The 13,610-nt window shown below is 40.8% G+C and overlaps 2 protein-coding genes across 2 annotated transcripts in view; one reads left to right on the forward strand and one right to left on the reverse strand.

Moving 5' to 3' along the window:
* Positions 1–2,985, forward strand: part of LOC140934096 (divergent protein kinase domain 1A-like) — a 3,233-nt gene extending 248 nt beyond the window's left edge. The window contains exon 2 of the mRNA XM_073383781.1: positions 1,560–2,985. Coding sequence (XP_073239882.1) covers positions 1,560–2,777 — 1,218 coding nt within the window. The 3' untranslated portion in view covers positions 2,778–2,985. The remainder of the gene's footprint in view (positions 1–1,559) is intronic.
* A 3,128-nt stretch (positions 2,986–6,113) lies between these two features.
* Positions 6,114–13,596, reverse strand: LOC140934097 (uncharacterized). The gene is made up of 6 exons (XM_073383782.1): positions 13,250–13,596; positions 11,126–12,754; positions 10,228–10,384; positions 9,271–9,342; positions 8,077–8,186; positions 6,114–7,222 (listed from the first exon to the last, which is right to left on the reverse strand). Exons 1-6 carry the CDS (start codon positions 13,402–13,404, stop codon positions 6,169–6,171), a joined length of 3,177 nt encoding a protein of 1,058 aa, XP_073239883.1. The 5' UTR covers positions 13,405–13,596; the 3' UTR covers positions 6,114–6,168.
* Positions 13,597–13,610: the final 14 nt, after the last annotated feature.

A 13,610-nucleotide genomic window follows, 5' to 3' on the forward strand; every position in this document is an offset into this window, starting at 1 on the left:
TTCTCTTCCCTAATTTGAGCGCCTTGTAAAGCTTCATCAAATTCTCCTTAATTTCTCAGGGGCACCCATCGACGGTTTCCTACTAAATACTTTGAATAGTCTGTTTAGGCTATCAGCAGCACCCTTAGATCTCTACAAATGCATTAATTTTAAGTGGCGCTGGAAAGTTTGTATCTGTTAGATCATCCTAGGGGAACTTGTCATGAGTTTTGCCGAAATTACAAGGGATTCAGTATTATTTTCCCGATACTACTACTTGAGAAATTTGTGCGGTTTGATTGCCCTAGAGCGGTGGTATTTCAGCTTAATTTGAAATACCTACATGTAAAAATTACAAACCTTTCGTGGGAAGTAGTACAAACAAATAATAGCATAGACTGTTCACAGTCCCCTATTTTCCGTAAGATCGTCGAGATCGAGCGCTATACGTTACGGGTTGCCATCTTGGATGAGTGTCAAAACCACAAATTGTACGAGCTTGTTGTTACCCTTTAAAATTTTTACTCGTGCTCATTTATTCCAAATTGCACTCAAAATCATCATGGATAATAGAAAGACCAGTCTTTCTATTATCCATGTGATTACCTGAAAAAATTTTAGATGCAATTTAACCTTTTATTTTTCTTATTCTTCTCTCCAACACATTTTTGAATCCGAGAATTTTTATATTGGTTTCCTTTTCCTAGGAAAATTAGCTTGACATAATTGCTTCCCCGAACGGGGGCATTTGTTATTCATTTAATTACCGATGAGAAAATCACAAAATCAATGTGGGATGCAATACTGGCCGAAACGATGAAATAGCTGAACAAGAAATCTGTAAATGTTCTTTACGAGCTTAGACGTTAATGAGTTATAAGGCCTTTGCGAACTGGAAATCAGATTTTGGGCAAGTTGAGTCATTTTTGGTACTTGACTTTGCAGTAACTTGGTGGCGCTGTACGAGTGGAAATTCTATTATGGCGTATTAATGAAATCCATTGCCTCTGCGAGTTTTCGTCTACCACTTTATTCCAGGAGACATTTTATGAAGTATCCTTATCTGTCATAGTTACTTTAACCTAGTCGCCGAAAAGCTCCCTGGTGACGAAGTTGTAGTAGTTTACCTAAAATGGTCAGAAAAAGATCACTTCATTTTATCTTTTAAGATAAAAGTAACATCAAGATCGCCCCATCAAAGGGAATCCGCCACAGTCAAGGATTCTGGATTCTAAGTCGTGGATTCCGGCTTCCGAGCGAGGTACTGGATTCCAGTGTTTGTCAGTGGAATTTGGATTCTGGATTCCTTGAGCTTTATTTCGGATTCCAAAGCCCAGGATCCCGGATTCCATGAGCAACAATTTCCCCTGTTCCGGAATCCGGATTCCCTTTCACGGGAATATCAGGAACTTATTTGGGTCTAGGTTGAGTCAGTCTTGCCCATGTTCAGTCAGTCGTGTTTTTCGAGAAGCCGGAGGAGATCGCTAACGAGCAGAGAGAGAACTGGACAAAAGCCGCTGCTTCTTAGTTTCCTCTCGTCCATTACTTACATTGTTTGAGGGACTTTTTATCTTTTTCAGTGTTCAGCATATGAAGCAGGAGAAGTGTCTGGATCACTCTGTTCTGATCTTTGCAAACATAATAAAATTCAGCTTGGACAGTGTCTCTCAACAGTGCCTGAAAAGCAAATCTATGAAGCAGACTGGGAGGACAAGCAAGTTATACTTAAAATCAATGTGACCTGGTTCAAGGAGTTCGGTACACGCCGGGACATGAAAGACCGCGATGCAGCGGCGATGTATAAGAACGACGTTTCCGCAAGAGCAAGAACGATGTTTGGAGATTGCTCTCAATGCCACAAACTAACATCTGCTTTAGCGATTCTTGGGGATGGAAACAGTGATGGGATAGTGACAGGTACCGAGGCCAAAACATACATTTCCTTGCTGCAGTTCATAGAACCCTTGATGTTGATAGCTTTAAATGACAGCAAGCACACTGTGGATGTCTATGGATATTGTGGTGGACTGTACGCAGTCGAGAAAGTGCCTCTTATCGCCTCAAAAATATTTGGAACTACCTGGGAACTGTTGGAACTACCCGGGGATACGTTAGAGCCACTTCAGGTTACTTTCAATTACTATGTGGGAAAAATCGTTCATGCTGCAGCTTTTTGTGCGCAATATGCCGATACAATTTTAATCAGGACTTTGGCTTTGAATGACTACCCTATTTTTTCTAACCTCTTTTCGGTACATTTTCCAAGCAGAAGGGAAAAATTTCAGTTTGCATATTCCTTGCTCGATACGATAATGAGCCTGTCGGAACATCCTTACGGCCTAGTGCAGCAGTGTGACGGACACCTAGGAAATTTTGGGATCACTAGCAACGCATCTGTCAAAATTATTGATTTGGATTTGTTGTTTCCCTATTTTTACATTAAGGATCATCTGGAGCGAAAAGAATGTCTGTCAGACGAGGTGTGTTGGGTGGGAAATAATCGCTTTTGTTTGTCAACTTGTGATTCCAGCAAGGGATTTTGCTCATCAGACATGCTGTATCAAGATTTACACGTCGTTTGCGAAGGTTTTTTACCTCAAATCTTCGGTGATTCTGATGCTGTAGAAGCAAAAAGACATAACAATACTGTACTGAGACGGGCTATAGAGGGCCTTGGCTCGTATTGCAGTAAACTACCATCGGTGTACTCATCCCGTGAAATGAGACTTAGGATCCTTGATGTCAAAAAGAAGCTTCGATCGATTGAAAACAAATTAACATGTACAGAAAATTGTTAACTATAAGTAACCTGTAAAGGTAACCAAGAAAAAGCTTATAATCTAACGATATACTGTTAATCACGATGAAATCGTTTACCAGTATTATAGAAAGGACTGTTCTTCATCCGTTTTTTGCACAGGAGTGCATTAACGCTGATGATGTCAGAGCGCTTTGTCTTTACCTCGTGAATAAAATTCGATGAATCTCATTACGAATTAAAATTCAGTGACTTCTTTAAACGGTTCGACAGGTTTTGAGTTATTCTTAGATCGATATTATCAATGTTTAAGAGTAACCTTAAGAGTGGTGTTCTGGCCCTGGTTATTCCAAATGTGGATCAACCTCGTTCCCAGGGTCCTCTCCTACTCAGTCCCCGTGGCGAGAGAGAGAGAGAGACCCTGGTCTGGTCACGTGTCCTTTGGACAAATGATGTAAGGGAGGGGTCTTTTGATTTCAAAATTTTGTCGACAATATTTTTGTCACCTTCAAAGAGAGGCTATTTGGAAAAGAGTCACGAAACATTTCGACCGCCATAATTAACGTGCGTCATGTTTTTCAATAGCCTACACTTTGCAAGCTCCAGTAGCAGTTACTCTAATATCAATCTTAAAGCAAACCAGGTTCAGTACCTAAAGACAATTTATCGTGGTGGAGATGTAGTGGCTGTGTTGCCAAGGGAGGCAGAGTGGGAGAGGACCCTGGGAACGAGGTTGAATCTGGATAGTTCAAACCACTGGACAAATTTCTACCCAGTAGATAAGCATTAGGAAAACCAATTGCGTTATCCACTGAATAGAGATTTATCCGGTGGATAGCGCTATCCAGCTTTGGAACAACTGGGGCAAGAAAATAAGAAAAGCGTCCATTGGTTGATTCATTGTAACAAAGTCACAAGTCGCCTAAAATCACTTAGACTACGAGCATTCTCTCTCTTTTCTTAGTCCGTCGAGCAAAACGCCCGCGACACGCAAATGACCACGCGCGTGACTGAAGGCGCGAGACGGGAGAGGGAGCTGCCTCCCTTGTTTCTCGCGTCTCGCGGCTTCGCTGCTCAACGGTCGCGCGCGCGTGCACTCCTCTTACTAAATCTGAAGAAAAAGAGACTGCTCGCGGTCTAAAAATCACTGAGCCGTAAGGTTATTATGCAATTTTTATTTCCTTCCACACTTATTTTCCACGTTCCGTTTCTGATTTTCGACGTGCAATTTGTGCATATTAATAAGAGTGAGGGAAAAATGGTTCTTCTAACAACTAAACCTGATAGTCTCCGTTTCCTAGTCCTTCAAAATTCAATTTTTTCGCTTCTCCTTTATTTCCATCGTCTTCCCTCCCACAACATTTCTATTGTTCTCCTCCACGGAAGAATAAAGTCAGACGGAGTATCATTCACGACCCTTCCGTTTTCAGATCAAAACGAACAACCTGTCTCTTGTGTGAAACGGCCAGTATGTCTCGGTATGTACATAATAAATGTCATTAATAAATGTTCAACCACTCACACTAAAGACTTTCGCCCCTTTAAATATTAGGTTTATTGGCATTAGACAGACCTGTACGGACTATTTCCACCCGAGAAATGTTTCGTCCATGTGAAGAGAACACTATGTGGCAAACTAAAAACAGGCTCGGAACAAATTGATGTGGCCCCCATTCAAGTGCACATGGCACTGTAAATCGACAATGAATCTTTAAATTTCAAACGAAATCCTCATACTGCACAGGTTTTCTTTGCCTAAAATGAGCTAAAATGGACTATATACAAGTGATTTGTATGTACATTAATCGACACCTCTGATTTTGCACTCTATCAAGAGCGCTTACCATTAGAACAGTCAACACTGGCCAGCTAGACCAGTGCAGTCACCAAGAAATTTTTACTATTTAAAAACAAGACTTTCCAGTCAGGTCAGTCTATTTCGAAATAGTATACACGATAGTGACAGGTGTTAAACGAGAACTCTAGAGAAAAACCTATTACATCTCCAAAATGACCGGTCCAGCCAGTTAGTTCTGACCTTTGGTAAGCACTCGAAGTATGAGTCCTTCATAATCAAAAGTTTTTCTTGTCTGATTTGCAGCAGCTGTCTTCATTGCGTGAAGCGGAAAGGAACTGCACACAGGCTAAAATCACTCAAACTATATCAAATTGAATACTTTGAAGAGTCTAGTTTTGTTTTCAGAATGGTTTGTAGCTACTAGTCCTGATTTGCAAAGGCGGGTGTCAGAAGTTCAGAGATCCAAATCTTGGCTTCGAAATGACCTACTAGAGATCTTTAGATTCTAAGACGAGGACGAGATTTCCTCCATACCAAGTAGTCCGCACGCGTGAGCCAGCGTCATTTTGGCGGGAAAACATGATAGCTGTCGTCCTTCTACAAGTTTTAGCGAGAAACTGTCTAATGGCCGAAACAATTTATCAAATGTTAAAAGTTTTATCAAAGTGCGATTGGTAGAGGGCTTAACCTTCTTCAATAAAGATGACAGTACTAACTTTTCTGGTAAAAAAAAATACAACGAAGCATTACAGGTATTCTTTTTTTTGACAATACGCGTAAAACGTTTAATCGAATTTCGTACTCGTAGTTGTTCTCCAATCTACAGGTCTCCACTTTCAGTGTCGTTTTGTTTAGCTAAAACGGGAACGAGAAAGCGCGCGAAAAGAACTGGACGCGGCTTCCGAGGCCATTGGTCAAGAAGGTTTTTTTCGGATCTGCGCGCGTTGTCTATGCTAAAACTGCCTATTGATTCGAACGCGAATGTGAGTAAGCAAGTTTTCAAGGCAAAAGAACTGACTTCGCTGGACTCTAAGATAAGGACTTATCACAACACCAGCTTAAAAAACACCAAAGAAGTTGCAATATGATGAAACCGTACACTAAGCGAAAGAGGTACAATAGAGAACTGAATTTCTCAAGAAAAACATGTGGCGAGTCCGAACAAAGTCACTGAAAATTTGAACAATTTTTTGTAGATTATCCTATTCTGAAATATGTTCCTAGCAGACCCTATATTCAGTCCACTGAGAGGGCAAGGTGTCGCAGCAAGACTGAAACAGAATAACGAGTAATAGGCTCGCCTTTGCAAGAATCCTTTGGGATTGCAAATAGTCTAAATAAAGATAAATTTCTTCTACAGCATTGGCCACTATGAAAAACGAGAAAGGAACTGGGGCTATTACTGGGAAAAAATTGGCCAATAGCTGACCGGCGCGTCTCCCGGTAGCGATCCCAAAAAACAATTGCGGGACGTATTTTGCCTTTAGTTCCCTTCCCGTTTCTAAAGTGGCGAACAGCAACACGGGAGTTATTTACATTGAGTAAAACCAGCCAACTGGTGTCTTCATGTATGTCCTACAACGAGCTTTCATGGAGTCTTTAAAAATATATTCAACTTGAAAACAAGTTACTTCTAGACTAACGTTCCTTTTTTCACTGGCCGTAGAGGCGGTGAATTCCAAATCGCCGAACTTGTTCGATGAAGGTATCGCTGCTTTTTCTTCGTAAAAATTTCCTCCAAGTTCGGCGCAGGAACGCTGTCGAATATACTGTTCACGTCAATGCTCGAGTATTCCTGCTTAAAGATGGCGGCCGTGAGAGCAGGTGGTCTCGCCCAAGCTGGGATTTTTTTCCTCGGGTTATCTTCCTCGTCAGTGGAATCGTCGCTGTTTAAGTCTTCGATGTTGTAGTTCTCTTGCGATGATGGCTGGCGTTTTACCTTTACCGGAGGGGGCGTCATGTCGTAAGAATCGCACGATGACTGGTTTTCGGCTAATTTTCGTTCCTCGAGAATACGTAATCTTTCTCTCTCCCTTTCCTCCAGGCGCTTCTTTTCGCGTAGTGCTGCATCACGTTCTTCTCTGAGCCTTTTTTCTCTTTCCTGCCGTTCTTTCTCTTCTTTGGCTCGCTGTTCTCTCTCGCGTCTTACGGCCTCTTCCTTCTCCCGAATAAGTTGTGCAATTCGTGCCCGTTCCTTCTCTTCCCTCTCTCGCTCAATTCTCAGTTTTTCTTCCCGCGATTTTCTCTCCTTTTCTTCCTTTTCTCGCAGCCGTTTCTCCTTCTCTTCAATTGCCCTTAGCTTCCGCTGTTTGTCCAGCTCTCTCTCCTTTTCTAACTCTTTCTCTCGGTGTTCTTGGAGACGCTTTGCCTCGGCAATTTTCCTCTGCCTTTCCTGCTCTTCTAACTCCTGTTTCCTTTGGATAGCTTCCCGTTGGCGCTTTTCCTCCTCTTCCTGTTCTCTCTTGCGCAGTTGTCTAGCAGCCTCCTCTTGCTTTCTTCTCGCTTCCAGCTCAGCTCTTTTCTGAAGTCTATGTTTCTTTTTCTCCTCGTCTTCTTTCTCCTTAAGTTTCTTGGCTTTTTCCTCGTTAAGGTGTCGCTGGTCTTCAGCTTGCCGTTTCTTTTCCTCAAGCGCTTGAAGCTTAGCAGCTCTTTGCTCTGCCGCTTTCTTAGCTCGCTCCTCTCTTCTCCTGAAGTTACAAAGTGGAGAAAAAAAAGTTTCGACTGTCTGCTAACAAATCTAGCCCGTGTCAAAGATATGGACATCAACATATTTTTCTTTTTCTTTTACGCAATTCGGTGAACAGCTTCACGGTTCTCAGTAAGTAGTTCTTAGGATTATTTTGGTTTCCACATCGAACGAAACTGTTTTATATCATGGCGCTTTGCACTTCTCTACCAGTTGCCGGCCAGTCACAATCCTGACATGTACAGGGAAGTGCGGAATTTCTTCATACGGTAAATGAGAGTGTCAAAATAGTATACAACTATTTCCCGTAGGGGAGGTGAATAGTAGTGGAAATATATCAAGACGCGAAGCGTCGAGGTATATATCTAGCGCTGTTCACCGACCCTGAGGGGTCAGTTGTTTTAGTATTTACCAAATCAGTTGGATAAAACTGAAAAAAAGTAACTTTTTGTAAATTAAAAAAGGCAGTTAGTAAGAACTTTGTTTACAATTTACAAACATTTCGGGGATTTTGTCAGGGGCATTTTACGATTTTGTTGCAAATTCAGCGTGAAAATAATTTTCTACCTACACCGAGAAGCCAAAGTTCTTCCCTTTCTTGGTATTTGTTTCACTGTTTGTACGACTGCTTCATTTATCGCACAAATTTCGTCTTCCGAAAATGTCTCGAAACGAGACGCCATCTTGGCTCCGGTCGCAAAACAGTGAATAGCCAAGGATATTCCGAGTTACGGGAGCCAATCAACACGCGCGAAAATTGCTATTCACTGATTTGGTAAATACTAAAAGATTTTATCTCGCAGGCGAAAAAAATGAACCCAAACAAATTAAATAAATGTTTCAAACTCGGCTCACCTCTTTCGCTCCTCAATTTCACGTTGTTTCTGCTTTTCAATTTGTTCCCGCCTCTCTTTTTCCTTCACCTCCTTCTCTTTTAATGCAATACGCAGTTGCTTGTGTTTTTCCTGAGGAAAAAAATATTACAAAATAGAACGATGGAGGAACGATGAGCTTTCAGTTGAAAGGCGAAGTTCTGAATTTCAAATGCATTGTTTGGAAATTTCAAATCAAAACATTTGAAAAGTTGAGCTCCAGGCTGGGTAGTCTGTGCAACCATCATGACCGCACAGGAAAGAGAATGAGAAGAGGGGGAGCTCCAGCCAAGTTTTTAGTTCTTTGGGGGGATGAATGCAGTTATGAACGCTGTAATTACCAATCCGTCTGTTGCTGTATTTTGGTGAACGTCTTTTAGAACGCAAGAACTACTTTATAACTACTAGAAATCCAAGTATTATAATTCCTATTATATCCTGTGGATTGAATTTTTCTTGCAGTTGACTGCAAATGATTCCCTTAAAGCTCCTCTAGTATTACTTGACCCATTGGTGACCGTATTAATAGGATTCCACTGTACTACTAGGTGAAAATACTACCAAACTATGAAAGAGGTTTCATTTGAAGGGTCGCAGCATATGATGATTTTGTCCACAGCCTCAAAAGTTAGAACTACCTTACAAAGACTCTACCATTGACTTTGCAACGATATTAAATTTTTAGGTCCCCTGCAGGGCTGAAAAAATCTTGAATTCCAGCTTGTACTTTGGGCAAGCAGCTCTAACATTTTTCTTGCTCGGGGCCACTCCTTGCTCATCTAAGGGCACTTTCCATTTATCAGAAATGGCTGGCCAGACCATTGGCCGACCAGTCAGTTTGAAAATGAAAAAGGGTTTTTCTGAAAAACCATCTCCTTCGTGCATACTATTTAGAATTTGAATGATCTGGCTGGATAGTTTTGATTAAAAGGGAAATCATTGTTGCGATAAGAATGGTCTGGCCGGTCACTTCTGACATATGAAAGCGCCCTAAGTTCATGATTTTGTTAGAGGATGACTCTCCAGGACTCTTACCCATTGGGTAAGTAAGCTTTAAAAGTTTCTTCCCCGGGAAGAAAATCTACTTGTCCCAGACTACTGGACAGGACTTTTTTCAAGCCATGCCTCTGGTACACCATGCCTGTCTTAAGTAAACAAGAAAAGAATAGCTACAAACCTCTGGATCTACTTTCTTTGGAGTGTTTCTTCTAATAAATGAATGCACAAGGGCAATATTGTTTGGTTTGGCCTGGTGTCAACAGAAAAACAAGATGTCATTCATAGAATTAATCATCTTATTTTTACACCGGAGATTAGACTTTTTTTATTGATATTTGTGCAATATAAGTTATTAGTAATAGACAGCTTGCAATATTGTCATGTGGCTAAATGTAATATTTAATTAAGTTGAACCAGAAACATATTACCCCTGAGGTCACCTTTTCCTGATTTCTGCCCTGCCCCTCGCTCCCTCTGTACTATGTTTTATTTTCATTGATCTATTTGGCCATGCAGTGGGACAGTGCTGGTGGTAGTTGCAGCTTGCTAGTTGCCATGGATACGTTATGTTTATCTCTTATGTGCTTGCTTGGCATTACCATCCTTTAGGGCACCCACACCTAACCCCATCTATTGTTGATGAGTTTATGAAGGTCCATTAAATTCTAATTTATTTTAACATTTATTTTGCTTCCACATTCATCACACAGTTCTTGAAAGAAGAATCATGGGAAAATGTTAGAACCATTTAAATGAGCCTTGATTTAAGGTTCTGTGCAACTAGTCCCAGAGGACTTGTAGTTCACAATGAATATGCCCTGATACACCTTTTGAACAGAGCCTTCTTTTGTCTTCTCAAGTGAGGAGGAGTAAAGGAGACTCTGCCTGAATCACGTCAAACCTTTGAGGTTGCCACAGCTCAAACTTATGGTTGTTCTCTCTTCTCAAAATTTTTTTTTTTTGGTGTAAGCATCTATTTATTGATAAACTGATGGTCATAACCAAAAGCCTGTGTTCAAAACTATCTCCACACACTCTTACTCCATCTCTTATCTCTTACTCGATTTTATGCAGTCTTTCTCTGCTATCAGGATGGCCCTGATATTACTATGCAAATGAATACAGATCTCCTTACCTTCTGTGGGGGGTTGTTCACAGCTTCTTGTTTCTCTTGTGGAGGTGTCTTGAATTCGTCAGTCATTCCTCCTGATGCAGCTTCTGAGCCTTCACTACCACTGGTATCATGACTTGCTACCGGTGATGTGAAGTTCTCCACAGCTGGTGACTTATCACTGTTTCAATGGATAAACTCAATGTCACTCATTCACTCCTGACTGTCGGTAGTTACAAAATTTGGGTTGCAGCAAAGTGCTAGATATGCATCTTATGCTTTGTGTCCAGTATATATATCTACTACTATTCACCTCCCCACCAGGGCATGTACTAAAACAAGGAACATAGCAACACATGACCACGCCAGAACACCACAGAAGATTAAAAAAAATACACATCAAAAAATGAATACAAAATAGGTAACACTATATGAAAAATTAAACCCAATTTGCATGTAGCTCTCGCTCTTTGTGGGTCAGGTCAGCAATAGATTCCATCCCCTGACGCTACCTTAGCTTTCCCTCTTACTAACTTAATAATGTGAAATTTCTAAGTCTCTTCACAAGTACATTTTTGTTCTCTATCGTTCTAGTCCCTTCCTCTCCATTATGTAACACTCTCCTAAAGTGTCCTTTTTTAAATAGTTTTTACCTGAAGATTACGTGGGCCACACAACATCTAGTCTTACATAAAATGTAATGTGATACTTGTTTTTGCAGATTAAACTTGTTAGATCAGTTTAAAAAATGGCTTTCAGTCCACGTGAATTTTTTAATTTGTCTTAAAGTACCTAGTATGTAATTTGAATTTCCCCAAAAGCCAGCACTTGCCCATCAGGCAAGTTAAGAACAGAATTCACTAGCATGTACCAGACATGACTAAGCTACATGTACCAGACATGACTAAGCTAAAGTGCGTACCTGTCATTCTTTGCATTCTGTTCACTCTTAGCTTCATCATCATCATGAATCTCAGTTGCTCTACAGTCATGAAACACTTCTGCAACATCACCATCGTCAGGTTCTTCCACCAGCTTTTCCATCGGAGCATCAGCCTTGTCCTCAGCACTACTACAACTACTAGGAGATCCAGCTGAACTTCCACTGGAGGTACTACTCTCACTCATCAAATTATCAAACAGCCTCACTCTAACACCTTCCAGAGCAGGCTCTGATGGTTCTTCAGCATTGCTTTGAACAGAGCCATTCAAATTCAACTCTGGCATAAGCTTTGATTGTGTCAGCTTAAGCTTAACAGAGCTTTTGACAAGACTCCTCTTTCCTGGTGCTTTTGCCTTGCTCTTCTTGACTGCTTGCTGTCTGTCTCCTGGAGACATACAGAGACTGGAGCGCTTGCTCTTCCGCCGCCATCCACTGTTTCTTTGTGTACTTCTTCTTCCAGACTTCATTCCAGTTTCGTATGTCTTGTTGACATCATCTTTTTGTCTTGTTTCAGCGACAATCTTTTCTGTTGCATCTGAGTTTTGTTCATGGTCGATTACACTCTCAATATGATTTTTCTTGCCAGTAAAACCAGGGTCTCTCTTATTTTCAGACTTGAGTATTTCATTTTTGCAAATGTCTATTGACTCCTGGGGTATGTTTGGTAACAGTGAAGACTCAGTCACAACATCATTACCATCTGTTGTATCTTTCTTTTCAGGTTGCACGATATCATCAACTGTAACATCACCAGTATGATGAGCTTGCTCAACACAGGGACTTGAAGTGACAACAGGGTTTGCTGCATTTCCAAAATTAAATCCTGGTGATTGTAGCACTAAATGGACAGTTGCTTTGCAGGTCTTGGCTGATGCAGGAGGAGATTTTTCTGCATCAGCAGGTAGATCTGGAGTCTCAGGTACTGGGACAGTAAGTTCTTTTGCACCTTCTTGGCCTGAATTTGAGTTTCTTGTACTTCTTCTTAGTGGCTGTGTTTCTTTGACAGGTGACACAGGTTCCTGTTTCAAAATAACTTCAGGCACAACTGCTCCAGATTCCTTTAAATTTTTAGTTGCATTTGAAGTGCTGTCCTCCATCACAGGTTGCGGTGGTTGTTCTTCTATAGATGAAATCTCTGCAGCATCCTTGAGTTTTTTCCTGGTATTTCTCGTGGATCGTTTGGGTATCTTGTTCTCTTCATTAGAGGATAAAGCTTCATTTTCTTCTATTTTCTTCCTTGCATTTCGAGTGATTCTTCTTGGCTTTTCATCCATCGAGGATGAATCTGTCTGTTCCTCATTTGCCACTGGCATTTTTTTCTGTGATCCACGCTTTGGCTGCTGTCTTTTAGCCTGTGTCCCTGCCCTTGTAGCTCGTGTTTGTCCCTTGTCACTAACTTGTTTGGTATCTTCTCCTGTAACACTGCTACAATCCAGAGGCTCATCCTCATCTATTACTGTCAGTGGTGATGCATAACCTTGTGTTTTAGGGGCCTTTATTTCTCTTGTCACTTTGAACAAACTGTCATCGCTACTTTGTTCTTCATCACTCTCCTGACGTTTTCTTTTCATTGAGGGTGTTTTGGGAAGAAGAATGTTGCTGTCACGCCTAAGGAAAACACAAAGTGTCTGACATCTACAAGAACAACTGGGTATATATAGATATTTTATATATGATGACACAGTACTAACACCGGTACATAAAATTTACTTCAAGTTTGAGAGTTATAATGTGAAAAACGTAGCGATGTATGGCATTCTGTACTTAATCACGGTAATTTTAATGAGGCACACCTTTCCCTCTCGCTCTACCCAGATTTATAAACTAGCTAGCCTACATGCTAAAAACCTCGCAGAAACAAAGCTAAGCATGCTTATTCACAAAGCAAGCCTTGTGATGTTCCTAAACTCACAAGACATGGCTCTTAAACTTGTACATAATATAAGACCTTAAATATGAATACCCATACAGCCAGTAGATTCATCTCAGCTGGAAAAAGTAACTAGTTCCAAACAACAATGATATCGATTATATTATTACATGCAGTTCACGAAAATAAGTCAAGCTTCAGATTAAGCTCTTAGTGGCTATTTTAAGTCTTACCGGCCAAAATGTTGTTTTGCTTCAGATAATATCTCATGTAGGTAGTTAAAGTCATCCTTGATTTCTTTCTCGAACTTAGCTATCGCCTCTTCGGCTCGAAGATGCAGAGAAAACCCGAGCGCTGTTCCCTCCTTCGAGTTGCTTGTGACGGCCATCTTGAATCAGAGCAGACTTGCGTATGACGACTTCAATCTGCTCTCTCGACTCCTCAGAAATATTTTTTTCAATTGAACATTTTCTTTAAGTTAACACTTAGATTACTTAATCTGGTAAAATACACTCACTTTCTGGTCTATTAGATAAAAAAATATCTGCAAACAAACCGCACGGAAATTAGAGAAATTCCATCGCCCTGTTCGAA

Source organism: Porites lutea, chromosome 4 (assembly GCF_958299795.1).
Source record: "Porites lutea chromosome 4, jaPorLute2.1, whole genome shotgun sequence".
Taxonomy (NCBI): domain Eukaryota; kingdom Metazoa; phylum Cnidaria; class Anthozoa; order Scleractinia; family Poritidae; genus Porites; species Porites lutea.

Excerpts from the sequence above, each read along its gene's own strand:
- LOC140934097 (XM_073383782.1), bottom strand. The coding sequence starts at position 13,404 with ATGGCCGTCACAAGCAACTCGAAGGAGGGAACAGCGCTCGGGTTTTCT. Across the intron at positions 12,755-13,249 it reads GCAAAACAACATTTTGGCCG|GCGTGACAGCAACATTCTTC; the intron begins GTAAGACTTAAA and ends TGTTTTCCTTAG. Across the intron at positions 9,343-10,227 it reads TGAACAACCCCCCACAGAAG|GCCAAACCAAACAATATTGC; the intron begins GTAAGGAGATCT and ends TGTTGACACCAG.